This window comes from Schistocerca nitens, chromosome 6, assembly GCF_023898315.1.
Source record: "Schistocerca nitens isolate TAMUIC-IGC-003100 chromosome 6, iqSchNite1.1, whole genome shotgun sequence".
Lineage (NCBI taxonomy): Eukaryota > Metazoa > Arthropoda > Insecta > Orthoptera > Acrididae > Schistocerca > Schistocerca nitens.
In genome coordinates, this window is record NC_064619.1 from 539,360,966 (window position 1) to 539,383,106 (window position 22,141).

Here is a 22,141-nt window from a genome sequence, read left to right on the forward strand (position 1 = left end):
ACTGACGGTCAGAGAGATTGCAGATGAATGTAACACTTCAGTTGGTTCACGTCATGAAATTCTGACACAGCATGTTTCTGCCAAGTTTGCCCCATGGCTCATGAGTCAAGACCAGAAAGACCTATGCCTTGCAATCTCTGAAGATTTTGGATCGCACAAATGAGAATGAGATGTTTGTTAAGAGAATCAGAAATGATGATGAGGTGTGGATCTACAGTTATGATGTTGAGAGCAAGATTCAGTAATTACAATGAGTTAGGAAAGGTTCTCCAAGACCAAAATAAGCTCATGAGGTCAGGTCAAATGACGAAGCCAAACTGATACTTTTCTTTGACTGTGAAGGATTAGTTCATCATGAATTCGTCCATGGGGACAAATTGTTGATCGATGGTACTGTCTGGAACTGTTGCGATGCCTGCGAGAAAATGTGAGAAAAAAATGGACTGTAACATGGTGAGGTAATTCATGGCTCTTATATCACAATAAAACAAATTCGTTCCAAATGGTGCATGACTATTGCACAAAAAAACCACATCACTGTGCTGCCTCATCCTCTGTACTCTCCAGCCTGCAGCCTTTTTTTTATTTCCAAAGTGGAAAACCCCAATGAAAGGACAAAGATTTGCAACAATAGATGAGAGAAAATAAAACACGCAGATGGAGCTTCACGCTATCCAGGAAAGAAGTGAATGAGGACTGTTTCTGGAAGTGGAAAGGGCATTGGGAGTGGTATATCAATTACGAAGGAGAGTATTTAGAAGGAGACCTTGCACAATAAGTGAAAGGTAAGCATAGAAAACTTTTGTGGACGAAGTTCCATAATTTTCTGAACAGATTTCGTACTTGCTGCTATACAGCACTTTCTTTAAGAACTGATGAAGTTCATTACCACAAATTATTGTATAAACATTGTACTATACATTAATTTCCTTCACTTCTACAGATTTTATACAATGTATCGGAGAAGATTTAATCATATATGCCAATTACATATGTTTTTGCTTATATTTTGGTGTTTTAAAATTTTCCTCGATTCTGGATCTTCCTGAATTTTGTGTTTTTTAAGTCTGGACTACACAAAAAAATAAAACAGAGATTTCACTGTAACATGAAATGGATAGAATGCTACTCACCATATAGTGGAGATCTTGAGTCATAGATAAGCACAACAAAAATACTATTAACAAATAAGCTTTTGGCCTAAAGGCCTTCTTCTGAATTATAAAAAACACACACACACATAAAAAAACTGCTGTCTCTGTCTTCTGAGGGCTCTGCTCACAGAGATAGTAGTCACGTGTGTGTGTGTGTTTTGTTTGTGTGAATGTGAACGTGTGTGTGTGTGTGTGTGTGTGTGTGTGTGTGTTTTGTTTAGTTCAGAAAAAAGCCTTTTGGCCGAAAGGTTACTTGCTGACAGTCTCTTTATTGTGCCTACCTGCAACTCAACATCTCTCTGCTATATGGTGATCAGTAGAGAACCGATTATATGCATTTGCATTTTGCATATGCATTTACATTTTTGGCTCCTTTACACCAGTTATTGCGCATTTTAACTAAAAACTAGAGAGGATGCATATTTTTGCTCTATGTTTACAATATTTTAAAAATTTAGACAGGCAGTCTCTAGCTCGATCTAGTTTTGATGTCTAACAGATTGACTGAAGACCTAGAACTGTGGTCAATTGCTAACAGAGAGGCCACTGCCTAGCGAAATCATTACAGAACTGGAACAGCCAGACAGAGTCAATTGTCCTGTGCCCACGCCCTTGGTTAATCCCCTCTGCTGTCATACCGTACGCATCAGCAACAATTAAATTAAATTACACAAGCTTTTAGTTGCACGTTCATTGTTTCAGTTTAGCTTTCTATTTACTTGTACACAGTTGAACGTGTTTATGATGTGTCATGTGTAATTTGTTATGCAACATGCCACCCGAAAAAAGAAATGTAGTTTCATGGATAGCTGACCATCCTGGAACATTTACATATGATGGAATTATTGTATATTGTCGAGTTTGCAAGAAAAACGTTTAGGGCAAAAAAAGTTTCAAACAGACCAGCATGTTAAGAGAAGTCTGCATGTCACAGCAATGCAGAAGAAAGGACCACAACAACAACTTCTGACAACAGCTAGTTGCAGTAGCAGGGATTTGTCCAAAGGTAACCAAAAAAGATGGTTAACATAGATCTAAAGCATTCATTTCAAGCAATATTCCTCTTCACAAACTTACAAACACTATCCTCAAAGGCTTCCTGTGCAAATATTTTGCTTAAATCAAAATATACTACATGAATCAACATTGCATAAAAATCACACACCAACAATTTACATAAACGTTCTGGAAGAAATACGCAATGAGCTCAAGGACAGCATTATCTGGATTTCAGCTGACGAAACTAAAGACACTTGTGGCTGTTACATTGCAAATTCGTTGGTGCTTTAAAAGAAGGGCCTTCTTCTTCCTATTTAGTGGCCTGCAAAGAACTTAAAAAAGTAAATCATTCTACAGTCATCAGATTTGTGAATGAGAGTATTAGAAAAATATTTATAGATCTTCTGCAGATGAATGGGTGTTTGTGTTTATTTCAGATGCTGCTCCCTATACAATCAAAGCAGGAAAAGCCCTCCAAGTATTTTATCCTAATTTGATTCATGTGACGTACTTTGCTCATGGAGTACACGGCCTTGCTGAAGTAGTATGTTCCACATTTGAGAATGTAAATAAACTGACTTCATCAACAAAGAAAGAGCTCGCATCAAGAGCTACAAAGAAAAATTACCAAATGTGCCTTTAACACCTGAACCAGTGGTAACTCATTGGGGTATGTGGATCGAAGCTGTGTTTTTCTTTTTTTCCAATGAACATTTTGATGCCATTAGAGTGGTAATAAACAACTTCAACAGTGCAGAGGCTTTGGAAGTTTGCCAATGCAAGGAAGCCCTTAATGACTCAGTTGTTAAAAAAGACATTAGCACTCATTTTCCTCATATACTTGCAATTATTAAAAAGCTTGAAACTCAAGGTCTGGTAATGAATAAAATTATTCTAGTGAACTCCTCATTGCTGGAGATATCCCAAGAAAACTTAAAAAAAAGTTTGAAAACATTTTAAACAATAACCAAGGCTTTGAACCCTTGAGTCAAATTGATAGTTTTATTAATGGGACGGGTGAGTTTTTACCAGAAACAGTAGGTGCCAACATAGCACCCAAATTCAAATACAGCCCAGTTACCTCAATTGATGTAGAATGGTCCTTTTCTGCCTATAAAAATGTTTTGCATGAATGAAGACACAATCTTACTACTGAACATTTGGAACTGTACTTGGTTGTTTATGTTTACAACAGTAGAAAAATGTAAAATTGTAAATGATGCTTTGGTCCAATAGTATTAATTAAAAGTTAATGCTGTTAAAAAAAATTCATGCTTGTATGTTGTTTTTTAAATAAAATATTACAGAGTTTTTGAACGTGCCCCTCGGCATGCGATATATCTCGAAGGTGGTCCTGTACATATCGATTATTTCACTGCAACTCACTCATATCCCATCCGATTGTTACCGACAACAATAGCAAAGAAGGAGCAATTCTTGAAACATGGTATGAATCCCCATTTTGCAAATTTTTAGAAAATAATCCCAGAAAGGCCCCCTTCCTAACCTCTACCAGAAAGTATTCGGAAAATGATATCAGTGTTCTACATGTACCGATTTTTTTTTTTTGTGGCTGGCACTCTTCCTTGTAACTGATTTGCACAGGTTCAATATTGAGATATTATTCCCCCAGTAACTACCATGTCTTTTTATTATTTGATCTTGCATATTTCGACATTTTTTGTGCATTTTTATGCATATTTGCATGCATATTTTAAGGTTTTTATGGTGCATATAATCCGGTCTCTGGTGATCAGCAATTTACACTTTTCATAATACTGTCATTATTCTATTTTGCATTTTGCATTGTCTGACACTAATAACAGTTATGCAAAATATAAGAAACACTCAAAAAATTAAAAAGGAACACTCTACCTAAAATTTAAAGGCAACTGACTCCTCACCCTGTTCTCCACTGTAGAACTGCCTGAATTGGCATTTTAAAATCAGCCAACACGACTTAGTGATGTAGTTACTGCAGCAAGACTGAAAGCAAGTGTAAAATACAGCCATCATATACTATGCAACAAAATTAACGGGTCGCTTTCTTGAAACACTGTCATAGTGCTCCACTATGATGCACAAGTTCCAAATTTGCCTCTAAGGTGCCTACAACCTACCTCTGCAATGTTGCAAAAGTGTGGTGCCCTGGAGGGTTAGAACTCAGAGGTTCATGTGGTGACATTTAAAGAGGGTTAATGATGCCACACTGGTGCCACATTTCACCAGAATTCCACCCAACACTACCACTGACGTGTTACACTGTGGGAACATTGTCACATCTCCCCTTACCCACATCTCACCCCTTTTCTTGACACCCAGGATTGAAATTATGTGCTTTCCTTATGGAACGGCCAAGAAAAACATTTTGGACTCACCACTGCCAAGAATCAACATGAAAAGGTCATAAAAGATGTAAATGAAACTACTCCTTCTCATGGGGCATTCACTTTCATACATTTCACAGTAAAAAATTACCATTTTCATTGTGATGTGCAACAAGATGACATTCTTGACAATCTTTGACGCTGTTGACACTTCCTGGCTGATTCAACAGTCCTCTAAAAACATGGCGGGGCAGCAATACCACTGAACATGATCTCACCCCTTTGGAATACAGCGTGACCACAATTTTTTGCTCTGATATATAGGGTGGAACCAGTAGGGACCACTCAACACAATCCAATTAAATTGGAACATGACCAAAAGCAGAAAATGTTTACTCTTCATCCCTCTTCTTTTGCATTGAGGAGGGGGGGGAGGGGGGGGGGCTGCAGATGGGAGGGCGGGGAGAAGGGGGTGTGGATACACAATATTACCACACATATGAATAAAACGGCAGACCCTCTCTAAGACTCCCCCACCCCCGCACTTCAGCAAAACCATCAGTGCCACCCATGCACCTTTGTTGGGCACTTTAATAATATCTTCACACTTTAATAATGTCTCTGTACATGCCTACCTGTCTACCAATTCCTGCTGCTGGCAGGATAGGCAACCATTTTGACACCCTTCAGATTTTACATGCAGCCAGCAGCCACTAGTGGCTTGTCATAAAAATATGTACTTTATTTTCTGACAGGGTTGAGTTACTGTAATATCTGAGTTTGTCCTTAAGCATGTATTGTGCTTTTTTTAACACAATTATCAATACTTTTCTTTAAACTGCACTCTACAAGAAATCAAAATTTCTGTCATTTTAAGCAGTTCTGTGGTGTTTACAAGGCTAATGTAATGAATATTTATATTAATAACCCAGCTCCTTTTATTTCTATTTTTGGTGAAAAACAGACAAACCGTGACACTGTGTTGTTTTCAGCTGTCGAATATGTCAAAATACAGTAGTGCACATACTCACTCCATAGTCTGGTTGAATGTAGCCATACAAACACAACTTGGCAGCACTTTTAAAATAAAGAAAAAAAGAGTCCAATTCCCATTAGTTATGACACAGTACCTCTACCATCATACAACATTATTCTACTAACTGAGCCACAATGACATAACATCTGAAAATTCTAAATTAGCGTTCACACACAATACTGTTAGGGCTCTTTGGTAAAGTTGGCAGTTTCTAACTTTCAAAGAAAGAAAAGACAGCAATAGCCTCCAAAATTGCAATGCAACTCACTCAAGATATAATGAGCTGCTCTTTTATTTCGTCTGTTAAAATGTCTACCACTGTGAAGCATCTCGACGGCAAAAGTCAATAAGTGGCTTTTGTCATCTTCAATACAGCATGTACACATCATAATGACATCACACTTAAGTTTCTCAGTATGCACACAATGTCCTCCATTGCACTAGACTGAGGAAGGGGAGATGTTAGTGGATGCCAAAACAGCAATAGCAAGCAGACACACAACACCGAGCTGATGGTGAATGATGAGCGCAGTGCTGCAATGAGTCAGACAGAAGGCAAGCAAATGCTTAAACCCAAAAGGCAATAGGGTCCGTGTGTTTTTCGGGGTTTTTTGGACAAACTGGGAGAATGCCCTGAGTTTTCCCAATTTTCCAGGGCACTGGGTATCGCATAGACTGATTCACAAGGAAGGTTTGTGTATATAACTTATTACCCCTTATACGAGCCAAGTCATCTGGCTGTAGATACTTAATACTATCCAGACAGGACAGGTCACTAGTACATAAACAAGAAATTATTTCTCTGAGTCTTACCTGTTCTACAGATCGCTGAGGCAGTTGTTGACGTATCATGTAAAGTATTCTTTCTGTAGCACATTCCTGCTGAAACATTTTCAGTATAACTTTATCTTCTTCTTTTGTCCATGTCATTTGTGTAGTGTCCTCTGATATTGAATCAGAAGAGCATACATGAAAGGCCAAGTCATCTCTAGTGTTTCTTTCAACTATTTCTTGGTGAGAATTTGAAACACTAACACTCTCCTCAGTGCTCTTTTCATATTCTTGTTCAAGTGGCTCAATAACGTTAGAATCTTTTGAGCTGGATTGTACCTCATCACTTCCTAAACATGGGGAAGTACCTTCATTTTGCTGATTATGTTGTTCCATTTCAGCAACCAACTTGACAGATGCAGGGTCAGTTACTTTGTTCATTATAGATGATGCACAAGAATCAGCACAATTGAAACTATCTTCATTTCTGGGTAATGTACTGTCAACACTGAGAGTATTATCATCAGGGCTGCAATGGACTGTTTCATCACTTTCAGTTATACATTTTAATGTTACTGATGGCTGCTTTAGCAACTGCATGTCTAAGGACACATTACAGCTACCCACCTCATTAAGAGAAACTTCTATAGAATTGTTATGCACAACTGATTCCACAGCAGACACATTGTCAATTAATCTACATTGTTTCTTGGCGGGTGGTTTATGTAGCTGACAATCTTGAATTTTCTCATTCTTTTCTTGGGTGCTTGATATACACGTGGAACAAGCATCATCTAAAGTTTGTTTATCAGATGGCGGTGGTGATTTAGTTCCTGACTCAAGCGACTTTTGTCGAACTCTATTTCTGGAGCTGCTTCTTGATCGTTTTACAGAACCTCTCTTGGACAAGGAGCTGTTACCAGTTTTATTTTCTCCACTTAGTTTTGGAACTTTGATGCACACTTTGAGGGTACCACTTCTGCTGCTTCTGGTAGCTTGAGAAAAGCGAAGATTGTTTCTGGTATTGCTAGTATCTGGACGAATACCTTCAAGAACTTTGTTGTTCTTGTTCACAGCTCGTGGTTTAATATTTTTTGGTTTAACTGCGTCCTTGCCTGCCAAATTGCTAACATCTGACTGTGAGCAGCTGTTGTGCTGCACCACAGTTGGATTCAGTGTTGCTTTGGATGGTGATGTTTCCTTCAAAGCACCTGGTTCATTGTGTCCACTATCTTTCTTGCGTGTCTTCTTAATACACTGTTTAGGTGCCAGTCTCTCAATACATGCTGTCATGTCACAATCTGGAAAAATTACCTTTGCTGGTCGAAGAACCTTTCCTATTTGCATGAAGACTCTTCCATGAATGAACTGTAACAAAGAATGATCAATACAATAGGTAACCATTCTTAACATCAGATTGTTTTAGAGCTAAAACACAAGCAGGAATATATACGGAACGAGATATAGATACTGAATGAACCTCAAACATAATATTAAGACTTATTTTAAAAATAAACAAAATATATTCCGCAAAAATCACGCAAATCTAAGCAGCAACATATATTTTTATAATGAGGAAGGAGGTCTCAATAAAAAGTAACAGAAACTGATAAATAACAGCAAACAGCACTACAATATGATAATGGAGAAAGGGGCTTTAATGCATTAGCAACAGAAAACCAAAGAACAAACATTTAGTTAGAAACTCTGACAGGACTATGTCACCAGAAATGATGAAAGCCATTTGTTAACAGAATTTCTGAAAAATAATATAATGCTGCTTATCATATTCTTCCAGAAAAAATCGGAAGAATAGCAAGAACCAAATAAAACTATAAAGAAACTGTACTGGATGTGCTGGTCCTTCAGCACTTTCATTTTCCATGAACAACGAGTGGCCAAAAAGATTCCATTTGAGGGTGTTGCTGCAGCATACATGCTATAAACTGTGACTCTGATGCAGTCATATAAACACTGACATGTGGCATTCATGTCTTTCCAACATGCAGACCTGCTGAAACGAGAACTATGGTGAAGTTATTACCAACTGTGTCCAAGCAGGACTAACATGCTATTATTCTTTTCTTGGCTGCCAAGGGACAAACACTGGTAGACACCCACAAGAGAATGAAGAATGTATATTCCGCAGCATGTCTGTCAAAAACCATCATTGAGGAACAGTGCACCAAGTTCCATACTGGACATGATTCAACACAAGATGCCGATCGATCTGGGACGTCACCCTCATTTCAAGGAACCTAGTGTCTCCATCACTGGGGTACAGTACTGCCCAAAGCTGGAGAAATTACAGCATGCAATTAAGGTAAAACATCTGAGAAAACTGTGACAAGGGGTGCTGCTGCATTATGATAACACACATCCACATATTGGAAATGTCTAATGCAGAAGTCATGCCGACTCAAGTGGGAGACACTCGAGCACCCGCCCTATGGACCTGATCTCTGCCCTTGTGGTTATCACATCTTATGCCTCTTAAAAAAGACCTTGAAGAGTTGATGATTCCTATCAGACTAGGATGTGCTGCAGGTTATTACAGACTTCTTCATGGAGTAGAACACAGTGTTTTACCAAACAAGTATCTTCAACCTGGTGCACCAGAGGGATGTTTCCCCCCAATGTCCATGGCAATTTTGCCTGATTGGCATATCGCATCTGAACTGTAAGTCCTTCAAGTGGAAAGTTTTTGAGTGCCCCTTATAATTATTACCTATAGGAAGTCAGAACTGTAGATCATGAGAAGGAAGTGTACCAGATTAAATTATGCACAAAAAGTACAGCATCTTAGAAAATGATGATGATACTAACATAGATTAAAGTAGTAATTATTTAACATAAGCACTAGTGCAAACAGCAAAAGATGTAGCAGGTGAGACGAAAGCTATTGAAACAAGGTAGCTATCGGAGAGAACGTGACAGTTTTAAATAACCTTATAATTAGTAACTACAGGATGTCAAAACTGTAGAGCACGAGAAAGAAGTGAGCCAGATTAAATTATGCAAAAAGTTCAGCATCTTAGAAAATGATGCAGATACCAACATAGATGAAGGTAGTAATTATTTCACAAAAGCAAGTAATGCAAACAGCAAAAGATGTTGGGGATGAGAAAAAAGCAAATGAAACAAGGCAGCTATCAAAGAGAAAGTGAGAGTTTCAAGTACGCATAGAAACTTTGTACAATAAGCTGTTATCAACAAAACCCCTTGGGAACTATCTTTGAGAGGGTATGAAAAGGCACTATGAAAATTTATCAAGAGGAACAACTGAAACAAAAAGAGGAATAACAAAATAAGAGAAACTTATGTTGGGTAAACATCATATTGCACTAATTAATATGACAGGTGGCACAGTAACTAATAAGAGAAAGTAAGGAAACTGTTCAAGCATTCAAAAATTTCTTTACGTGTTTGTCTTGTTATCTCTCAGTTTTCCTCCTCATGGATCATTAATGGTGTGCCTTCAGGTGTCTAGTCAAGTTGATGACTCCACTTTGTTCAAAATATTTTGTCAACCGATCCAGTCTAGATGGAGTCTAGGCAGCGAGTACACATAACAACATAGCAACACAACTTGCAGTACCTGAAGAAGACAAATAGGTTGGTCAACAAAATAGTGTGCATAAAATGGAATCAACAACTCAGTTGAACACCCAAATGGACACTTTTAATGTTTGTAAAGTTCAGGAAAACAGAGGGATAATAATGACAGTCACAGTATTCCAGAAGAAAAGTCATATGAGGTGTATAGATCCATATTAAGTACAGAGAGAGAGAGAGAGAGAGAGAGGCCATAAACAAACAATTATAGACATGCCAGACACATCTCTCTGTAATACATGGGGCAATGGCCCATTTGTGGCTTCTACACGAAGTTATAGAACAGAGTAATCAATAAATAACAATTACAACTTTGTCTGGGATTTATAAATTTGAGTAAGTTTCTGATTTTTTTCAACAAAATAATAAAATAGATGCAAAAAGAAACTTTTACTGACATGTGTTTGTAAACTTGGCACTGATTCACCATATGTTAGTACACTAAATAATAAATATGTCAATTCCAATTTTTATAAAACTTAATCAAGACAGTGAAAAATTCAGAATTGAAAATGGAGTTAGGCAATATGATTCCACAGCACCAAAATTATTATTAGTAGCCCTATAGGAAATTTTCAGATTCTTAAGCAGAATATGGGTTAATAAAAACATATCTGACCTTCCTTCAGTTTGTTGATGACACTGTACTGTTTGCTTCTCATGCAGATCAACTTTAATAACTAATGGGCAAACTTAAAAAAGCAAACTTGAAAGTAGACCTGATTACAGTAAGACTAAAATATGAGTAATATTTTAAATAATTGTATAAATTAACAGTTAACTGAAAAAATAGGCAATGAGTTTTTCTATTTAGAACAGTTGAAGACAATAAATGATTGGACACGAAGAGAATTAAGTTTCTGAATGAAATGAGTGGAAAATTTATAATCAATGTGTACCACCAGTTTTGGACTGTGGTCAAGAGATATAGATTTATAATATAAAAATCAATAGAAACTGAGGGTTGCCCAGCTAGCAATGGAGAGTTGCTTATTTGGAATAATAATGAGAAACAGTGAAGGGATCAGGGAACAGACTAGAGTAGCAGATGTAATTATGATTGTAATGGAAATAAAATGACAATGGCAGGAACTTTAAGTCAATCAAATGGATGGTAGACGAATTAAAAAAGCTCTGTGCTGGTTTTCAAGAAATTAGGAAAAAGATTCAGAATATTCTGGACATAAAACAGTTCCCGATTTGGAACTCCAATTGGTTCAATGCGAGTACCATTTGTGATGCAGCAAACATCCCACCAATAATCAGTTTCTTCCCAGACTCATTGCAGCAAATAAGGCTTAACTTGAGCAACAGCGGCATAGATTTAGGTCAGCTAAATTGTTTGATAGGGGAGGAACATACACATGGTCTTTAACGAAACCCCAGAGAAAGTAATCCAGTGATGTCAAGTCTGGAGAGCAAGGTGGCCAGACGACTGGCCCTTCATGGCCAGCCCATTGACCTGGGAAGCAATTATCAAGGAAATGTCAAACTTCCATGAGGAAATGAGGTGGTGCACCATCTTGCTCATAGTAAACCATTCCCTCTGAGTCATCTTCATTGATCTGTTGGATTAAGAAGTTTTCAAGGCTATCCAGATACACATTACCAGTGACAGTTTTCTTCTAGAAGAAGGGCACCAAACATGTTATCTTTGAGGCTGTCACGAATGTGTTCCAGGGATGCATATGGATTTTCACTGCCCCATGTTCTGCAGTTGTGTGTATTCACCATATCACTGATATGAAATGCTGGCTCATTGCTGAAGATTATTGTGTTGAGAATGTCTCATCATCCTCTATTCAATGCAACATTTTTCACACAGAATTTCCCACGAGTAATCTTATCTGCATCACTAATGTGCTGTGGCACTGTGAATCTGTTTGATTTCAAGTGCAAATGTGTATGCAGTACTTGCCAAACAGTGTATTGTGGAATGGGAGAATAGCGAGATGCACGTCACACTGATTTTTGCAAATTGTGGACAAAGCTCTCCCAAACCTAGTTGACATAATCATCAACATGTGAGCTACCAGATGGTTTGTCATGTCACAGTGAACAATGCACCTCAGCAAAGTTCTTGTGCCCAGAGTAAATTGTAGGCCTGCTTGGAGATTCTTGAGCTTATTCAGTGTGAAATTTATGCTGAATATTTGTTGCACAGTTAGTTTCATGAAACCAAAACACACAGGGAGCACGCTCCACAACAGCGAAAGTGGTCACTTTAACTGTGCAGTACGCTGGTGCTACTGTTGGTGTAATGGGGTACTGATGCACTACTTGAATCAAACTTGAGGTTGTTTGCTACAAAATGACACATCTACTGTTCTGTAAGTTATCTCAATACATTTTTATATCATTCCAAAGTTTTAACGGCCTTTTTGAATCACCCTGCACTTCTGGTAGCACTAGAATATCAGTTCTGTTTTTTGTTCATCTATTGTGGTGTGTTTAAACTGTGGATGATTGTTTCCGCTATTGAATCTACTCTCATCCTGTCCAAGTCAACAGCCAGCCATTATCTCGCAAAGAGACCATGAGGATAAAATCAGAGAGATTAGAGCCCACACAGAGGCATACCGACAATCTTTCTTTCCACGAACAATACGAGACTGGAATAGAAGGGAGAACCGATAGAGGTACTCCAAGTACCCTCCGCCACACACCGTCAGGTGGCTTGCGGAGTATGGATTTAGATGTAGATGTACCCATGCCATTATGGCAGCACATCAGCTGCATTTCCACTATAACAAGAAATTTGTGTCAGTCGTCACTATGTGTGGGTGGTTGTCGGAGGACCCTATGTTTTCCCTGGTTTCTGAGGCTGCCTCCAACGGCCCACACGTATTGCCCCAGAATATTTTGCTGTCACTGGTAGTGGATGGGTGACTGATTGAGTTTCACATATCACAGGAATGTCCCTCAGCCTAATGAACTTAGATATGTACCAGCTTTTGGGTTGTTCTGCATTGCACTGGCCATTCTGTCAAGTTGTGTCTTGTAGTAAACAGTGCTTTCCTTTCTGGGGGCAGTTCTCCCTCTTGGCACATTATAAGAATGTGGAACAGCAACTTAGACTGTTAGAGGTTAATTTGCTGATGGCTCAAAATATTTTCAGGTTAGAGACTTTTTCTGTTTTGACTTCCAGATAGTTGACAAAATACATTTACTGTCTCAATCAGCTCCCTCCAAAGATTTAGACTTTTTACTAAAGTTGTACAACCAGCTGTTCAAGAAAACTTTGGGTTGAGCAGGAAATTTGGAGGCACACGCTCCCTTCAGCCATATGCAATCCTTAAATTTTGTCAGCCCTGCCCCATTCCCTTTGACATGTGCAATAAGTTCAAGGCCAAGTTGCAGCATTGACAGGATATCAGTGTTGTTTCTTCTATTTTGCTGAGTCAGTGGGCCATTCCTTCAGTTGAGATTCAGAAGCTACAAGGCACTATCCACTTTTGCAACGATTTTAAACAGACAATCAATGGGCAACGTGTCGCAGACTCGTGTCCCATTCTGCAGCCTAAGGAGTTGTTGACAAAGTTGTCAGGGGATCGGTATTTCTTGCACGACAATTTGCACAACACATACCTGCCCTTGTCACTGAAGACCAATTCTCAGAGTTTCTTGGTGCTGGAAACCACCTCTGGGCTCTATCAGTTTAATCACTTGCCTACTGAAATCTCATCTGCATTTGAAAGTTATTAATATTACTTGGAGCAGTTGAATCAGGACACTCCTTACTGTGTGAAATACCTTAATGACATCTGGGTCACGGCCTCCAAGAGTTGAGCATTTGCAGAATCTGCAAATAGTTTTCCAATGCCTGCTCCAAACTGGAAAAATGTAGTTTTTTCCCCAATGATACGTTTTTTGGGTCGTGTTCAGCAAAGAAGGCTTTGTCCCTACAGACTACCACCAAAGCCATTGTCAACTGGCTGGCACATGAGAACCTGAAGGAGCTCGAGTTCATTATGGGCAAGATTTCGTATTACGGTATGGTCATTCCCCAGGCCGCACACATCTGCCACCCTCTAAATTGGCTTCACCAAATGGGCATCAAAGTTGTCTGATCTGTGGATTTCAGTCCCTCAAGCAGTGTTTGTGCTCCACTCTATGTTTAGCTTCTTTTTACACCAGGTAAACCTTTGACCATGGCCTGTGACACATCCCAGAGAGGCATTCGCGCAGTCCTGTCACATCGGAATCCAGATGGCACCAAGTGTACCATACATTCACATCAAAGACACATTTCACAGCCCAACATATTACTCACTGGCTATCGATTTCAGAACTAAAATATTTCACTTTTCTGGCTTGGGGTGAAGATGAGTGCTTTTCCTCAGTAATTACGCTTATGAAACTCTGTACCAGTCCAACGTCCAGCAATGCCAATGCTAACAGACTATTGCAGTTGCCAGTGGAACTGGATCCAGAGTATGACCAGCACAATGCTCTCATTTCCACCTTTGATTATGTCTTGGAGCAGACCTTGCTGGATTTTCCTTTGGTGGTGCATAAGGCCGTGGCTGCCAAGACCACAACCTCCTTTTCTGGAAAGTCATTTCTGCTGTTCAGGTGGTGTGGGCTCTTTTGGAGTGGATTTGGTATGGTGGGCGTTCCCCCCCCCCCCCCTCCCCCCCTAAATGATCAACTCAACACGGATTAGAGGGTCCTTCCACTTGCTGTAGAGGCACAACACTGTATACTTGTTGTCCCTCCTGCATTGCATCCTTGCATACTTGAGCTACTGCAGCTGTCGTACTAGCGTATGACTCGTATGAAAGCTTTGGCACATGGTCATGTCTACTCGGCGATGATCGATCACAACATCAAACACCAGTGATGGCTTGCCAGCCTGTGCACGAAACCAGGCTGCACTGCCGTGTCAGTTTTCCCCTTGGTCAGTCCTGGAGAACCCTTGAAACAGGATGCATTTTGATTTTGTGGGCCACTTTTATTGGGAAGCATCTGGTTGTTGGTGGTCAATACATTATCAAATTTCCCATACATCACCACGCTATCCTCAGTGATATTGCCAGCAACTGTTCGCACGTTATTGGTCATTTTTGCTATGAGGGCTCCTCCTGGAAAGTTGTCAATTTGTTTCAGAGGAGTTAGAAGATTTCTGCATTCACAATGGTATCCAACATCTGACTACCAACCAGTTCCACCCAGAGTCTAACTTGGAGGTGGAGTGCTTCATGCCTAGGTTCAAGACCTAAATGAAAAAAGTCTGTGTCTGCCTCATCTACAATAATGCCCTATCAAGTTTCCTGGCTATGTATTGGGTGACAAAGGCTAAAGGACGTAGTCTGGAATGTTAGCATAGGTGTCATCTGCGAGGTCTTTTGGATTTGCTGCAACCCGAGTCACATACCTGACCACAGCCCATGTTTTTCTCCTGGGGCTGCACTCTATGCCTAGTCTTCTGGCCACAGTCAGTTTAAGCATATGTATTAATGATTATTGGCTGCCAGGTGTTGTGGTGGGCCACAAGGGTCAGCAGCTGTTTGTGATGGATTTTAGTCGGGAGTAGCTGATCTGTCATTCCAATCAATTGCGGCGACAACCTGTTGGACCTTCAATGCTGCCATCTCCATGCCAACTGGTTGATGGAATCAGTCACAGCATTGTTCTGGTGGCAGTCTCCCAATAGTGGCAGCATACTTTCCTGTTGCCACCCCCCTCCCCTTTTCCCTGCACCCTCCGCCATCCTAACTTCAACTACAGAATACAGGGCCAGTGAGACTTTTCTCTTGCACTTCCCACTGAGGAGACTATAGAATTTGAAATGGTGTCCTTTTTCCCTTGCTCATCAGTGGCGGAGTCCTCACCCAAGACATTGAGATGTAGGCAATGGAGCTGGCTTGAGTATCATTGCGGGATAGTACACAATGCTGCCCTGCAGGACTAGGGATGGGAAAAACAACCGGTTACAACCAATACCAGTATAATAGAACTGAATAACAAGGCGTTTTTGGTTATTTATTTCGTCTCGAGTATAACAGGTGTTTTTTTGACAACCCAGTAAAAAACCAGAAATATTGATTAGCCATAGTAGAAGTGCTAAAATTTTTCCTTTTTAAATAAACCTTTTTCTTAAAAAAAAAAAAAAAAAAAAAAAAAAAAAGAAGAAGAAGGAGAAGAGTACTTTTAATCCGTAAAATTTACATTGGTTTGAGTAAAATTTACATTGGTTTGAGTAAAATTTACATTGGTTTGAAATATTGTGTTATTATATAAAATGGGAAAAGCCTTCAGTGCTACTTTAATAACAATGCCATCAAGATATGAGCAGCAACAAATGCATGTCCTAATACTTGGTACAGCATTGCTGGGACAATAATGTTCCTGTTGACATGTGTCATGGCTTAAGATACGCATGTAAGTGCAATTTGCAAGACTTGGCCTCATCTGGCCTGTATGGTAGCTGTCATCACTGGACATCTGTTTTATTGCAGAATGACACCAATCCTAGCCTGGGAATATTTGTATGAAGTGGTGTAGCAAAGAAGTACAACACATCATTTACTTTAAAAGATTAAAAAATTTTCCGCCATTTCTATAGAATAATCAAAGAAATAAGAAATTACGGTAGCAGTAAGAAATTCAAAATTTAACAATAATTCATTCATAGTATATAATAAAAATAGAAAGTATCTGATCTGCTACAAGTGTCTACCTAATATGCCTCTATCTGCTAGTAGTCCTTGAAAACGGACAAATTTAAGGGTGGCTACTTGGCTACTAAGACACAGGGGGGAAAAAAATCATCTGAGAATTCCAGGTATGAGGAGGAAGATGGTGTCATGAGCAATCATGTTAAATTAACAATGAACAGGAGGAGGGAGTGGAGATACCACAACAACAACTTTCCTTTCCTCTCAGCTTACATACACAAACCATAGGCACTAGTTCAACAACAGCTTTTAAACATCAATAATTTATATGGAATAATAAATGTATAATTAACACACTTTGAAACATTAAGTATTTTAAAATTTGTGATTTATAAAACTCAATTAAAATTAAATTTCAATACGAAGTTACAAATGCAGATTTCCCTTAAATTTTATTATATTCTTGAAATTTCCTGAGATGTTCCTGATTTTGCAGGTAAAATGTAATTCCCTGAAAATTCCAGGTTTTTCAGAAGAATTGGCACTCTGAATTAACAGGAAAAACAGATATCTACAACCTCAGTTTTCATCCTCTAGCACTGACTATTGGTAATGCCCAATTCAGAAGAGTAGCAGTTTTTCTAGATATATGGCTCAATGGGTCCTCTTTGATTTTGTGGTATGTAGAATCACTTAGCGTACTTTTGCCGTATGACCTCATGGCAGACAAGAACTGGAGAAATGCCTTTGTCACCTAAACTCGTTACATGAGAACATCAAGTTTATGATTGAAATTGAGAAAGATGGGCCTTTACCCTTCCTAGACATGCTAATATGCGGTAAGAATGATAGATCATTGGGGCATTCTGTGTACAGAAAACATGCATGCAGGTCTATATCTCCAGGCATCTACTTACTGTCAACCTGCACAAACTGCTGGTGTTCTTAGTTTCTTTACACATTGTGAGCGCATAATATTGGATGATAAAATCCTCCACGCAAAATTAGAACACTTGGAGAAGGTTTTTAAAGAGAATAGCTACACTTCATGCCAGACAGAAGGCCATGAAGAGCTATAATACAAGAAGCACCACACTGAAGACACTGATGATGACTATAAATCAACTGTGTTCCTTCCACGTGCAGGGAATGTGTCTTGCAAACTAGGAAGATTGCTTAGGAGAAATAAAATCAAGGTTATCTTCCATCCACCAGTGACAAGCTTGGCCCTGGTTGGATCCATTAAAGGTCACTTACAACTGAAAAAAGAGGGTGTTTACAAAATTTCCTGTGACTGTGGTGCTGCATACATAGGCCAACGACACACACTGTCCGGGAGCGTTCTACGGAACACAAAAGATACACACGTCTTTGGCAATCATTAAAATTAGCAGTAGCAGAACACTGTATTTCCTTGGGGCAATCAATGGAATACAACAGCTCAAAAATTTTAGCTTCAGTTTCTGGTTTTTGGGATTCAGTAATAAAGAACTGGTGAAAATACATCTTGCTGCTAATCTTGTAAATCATGACAACGCCTTTCAACTGGATACATATTGGAAACCTATAATTAAAGTTATCCAGTCACAGCAAAATTGACAGGGTCATTCGATACTAAAATAATTAGATCATCTCTCATTTCCACCACTGAGGGTAGCACACACAACTCGACTGTTGGGCACAACACATCACTTGACACATACGTCAAAAAATGCCAGCTCTTTTCGCATGCATGGAATTTGGCATACCGTGAATGCACCTGGGCTGTTCAATAGTTATTTAGTCACCTGGAGATGGCCGGACATCTCTAGGCTGAAATATCATGGCAGAATGTCAACAGGATCTGACTGCACACCAGAAAATTACTAGAAGAAGAGATACACAGGGAAAATTTCGAAGGTTACAACCTGTCCTACCTTTGTAAAAACGAACTCGTACACTAATTGTGAATGTGTATTTTGAGCTACCTATTTTCACTGTATTATGATTACAATTGCCCATATAGCACCTTGTGGCAAAGTGTTGTTTAGCAGCATAGAGATCGTAAGTGTACTGTCAGTGGTAAAAGTAACAGAAGTTTGCAAATACTTTTCAGCATGGGACTTCTCTGTGCTGAGAATAATGCAATAATTAATTTGATGATACATGCTTAAGCATATGCTGCAAATCTACCAAAAAGGTGAGATTATACAAATAAGCAAGTGCACAGAGGCATTTAATCAGTCATTTTTATCATACTCAATATGTGAATGGAAAGGGAAGAAAACCAAATACTTGGTACAATACGTAATACCCTATGTGATGCACATCACAGCGATTAGCAAAGTATAGGTGTAGATGTAGATGAAAAAAATCAGTAAAGTGATGGGTAATCTCTGCAGGCAAAATCACAATGTGTGACTATCATTCTTTGCAAATAACAATAAAGGTAATCATAACAGCAAAAGAATCTACTATCGATGCAATAAAAGAATCAGAAGCAAAAATTGCAGATTGAGAGGAGATAATTGTGAGGAAGAACTAGACAATACTAGCTGTATAACAAATATTAGCAGCCAGTAGTCCCAAAAACAATAGGAGTAGCAGCAATAAAAGCAGTAGTACTGTCTGATTTAAAACAATTATCACTCGATAGATAGTGGGCTGGACTGCTCCTGCCACCAGAACACCAATGAGAGCCTGGCAATGATGGCTGACACTGTTGGCTGGCACTTTGTTGCTACTTCAACTGCACTGCGCTTCATACAGCATTTTACTTGACAGTCTGTACTCTGCCATTCATCTGTGAGCCATTGTAGTAAGATATTCTTTAGTGTTTCGTGCCTTATGATGCGTGACGAAAACAGTTAAAATGGGGAGTGGGACGGGGGTAGACCAACACTGCACATTCCTGGAATACTTTCAAAAAAGAGTGGTGGAGGGAACTGAAGTTGCTCTACAAATCAGTGAGCAATCACTAACAAGCATTAGCAAACCTGCCTCCATAGCCAGGCTCACTAACACAAATTTGTGCAGCAGCACTCAACTTGGATGTAAGCCTGTTTGAATCTTGGTGGTATATGAAATTTTCACAGCCAGTATTTGGTCGGCAGGGGAAGCAGAGGTTGTGGCATAAAGCTCTTGACCACCAGTCTTCACAGCAACACCACAGATTAAATTTCAAGCTTCTCCGTAGTGCCTCAAGAAGTGAGGGCATGTGACACTGTTGATGGCGATTCATTCGTCAGATGGGGATTTTAAGCTCGTTGGATACAACAGTACACTACGTCATGTCCGGCCCACTAGCTCAATATAGGGTGACTAGGAAGCGGTTATCTCGGATAGATAGATAACAAATCATATTAATGGAGTTTATTACAGTAAAAATCAATGTCCTTCGATATATACAATTTCCATGCAAGCAAATAATACTGTTCACAAGTCATGGCTCATATTCTAGTGAAGCTGCGGCTAGCATGGAGTGGCTCTTATATACTATTCGTATAAAGGCCGCTCCTGTCGTGGTGCGGTCCTAATCAGCGTACTACTGGCTGACGTCGTCCCACAGCCTTCTCTGCCATTACATTCCAGGATGACGTGCCAGCACTTGATGTTACACTACAACATGCTACATGCACACTCATTACAGTCACCTAAACGTAAGAATTATACTTACATACACAGCTCACACCTCCCAACAGAAAGGTGCCTGTGTGCGCGAAGTGAATACTTTTCCAATTAGGTGGCTGAACCTGGCCTTTGGGGTCTCCCAGCCATTCATGTCATATGACTTTACTTTACTTTACTAGTGTCAGCAAGGAGAAACTTGTGAACAAGAATCAAGTAAATGATCGAAATTGGTGACACCCGGAAAGAAGAGATGCCTCAAGATGAAGGTCACATATCTCAAGAGTTTACAGGAAGATGCAATTTGTCATGAAATATCTGCATATTATTCAGGGATGGAGCAGTCAACACTTAAAAAGGTATGTGCCATGGGCCTGTTTCAGAACAGTAAATAATCCTTGCTACAAGTTGTGTAAAAGTTAGGATTGTGCTATAAAACTATTTGTCAGCACAAGTTATTAATGGAACATTGAGATATTACAGTCTGGCAGTATCATTATCTGAAAAAATTGATAGGGACACATTTTGATAATAGTGTTTGACTTGATGAAACACAACTACATGGAGGGTACAACTTAAAAAATGGCTGGACACACGATATCGTAAGCAGTAGTATGGAAACTCCGATTAGCAGAAGGAAAAGAGTAATTGTATTTTAAAAGGTTTCATTCCCAATTGTTGTTATTATTTCAAGTAAGGCCTCTGATTATCATGAAGAGATGAATCACAGAACTTTTGTGAAATTGGTCAAAGCTCTGTGCTCCAAACCTTAACGAAAACCCTGTGACTGTTATGGTTAACATTCTGTATCAGTCGGTTATACAAGGTAAGGAGCCCATAAAGGCATTCTTTGCTGGCTGGAGAAACAACATACCGGTTGACAATAACTTGAAAAGAGCAAAATTATTAGAACTAACATTGGAACACAATCCAAAGTATCTAGTTTACCTTGTGGATGAAATGGCAAAAATATAGGGTGTGAAGAGGTCAGACTACATCCACATCATTGCCATTTCAATGCAACAGAACTCATTTGGGCTCAGTTCAGACAACATATTGCTACAGAGAATAAAATATTATGTTGACTGAAGTGGAGCATCTTTTGAAGGACACAACAGAAAAAGTGCACCCACAGATTGGCAAACAGAAGTAAAACATACGAACAAGTTATACAAGAAGAATGGAATAATAAAGGCATATTACAACAGTCCGTCAAAGACTTGATTACATCTGTCACTATGAGCAGTGACACTGCTAGTTCCACTGACTCTGAAATAAGCAGTGTCTTCCCCTTGTCTGATTAGTGTCCATTGTACCTGACAAACCTCTTACTTTGATTAAATCTTGTGTTGTCCATTTGTCAATTTAACTTTTCTGTTGCGAGACTAACGGTCTTGCCGCAGTGGATACACCAGTTCTCATGAGGTCACCGAAGTTAAGCGCTGTCGGGTGTGGTCGGCACTTGGATGGGTGACCATCTAGGCCGCCATGCGCTGTTGCCATTTTTCAGGGTGCACTCAGCCTCGTGATGCCAATTGAGGTGCTACTCGACTGAATAGTAGAGGCTTCGGTCAAGAACACCAGCATTACGACCGGGAGAGCAGTGTGCTGACCCCACACCCCTCCTATCCACATCCTCCTCTGAGGATGAGAAGGTGGTCGGATGGTCCTGATGGGCCACTTGTGGCCTGTAGACGGAGTCCCCTCCACCGAGACTAAGGAATACTGTTCAGCCACCTGACATCACCTCCTTTTGGTAAGTTACACTGCATTTTAAATAGAGTTTATTTTGGGGAAACATAAGGTGTCATGTAAGTGAGTTTAACAGTGTTCAAGATATGCAGAGGTAGGAAGGAACTTTTCCAGATGGGAAAATTTCTCCTATTTCAATAACCAGTCCAACACCAACCCTAATTACAATTAAGAAAAGATTTCTGACATACTCAGAGATGCTACTGAGTAATAGCACAAGTAAATTTTGAAATTTTTACTTGATTTCTGTAGGCCATACAA

General features: G+C 39.4%; 1 protein-coding gene across 2 annotated transcripts in view; it reads right to left on the reverse strand.

Moving 5' to 3' along the window:
• LOC126262864 (uncharacterized) overlaps positions 1–22,141 on the reverse strand; it is a 178,413-nt gene that overhangs the window by 16,869 nt on the left and 139,403 nt on the right. For both annotated transcript variants that reach the window (XM_049959731.1, XM_049959730.1), the window contains exon 8: positions 6,330–7,655. In XM_049959731.1, coding sequence (XP_049815688.1) covers positions 6,330–7,655 — 1,326 coding nt within the window. The remainder of the gene's footprint in view (positions 1–6,329; positions 7,656–22,141) is intronic.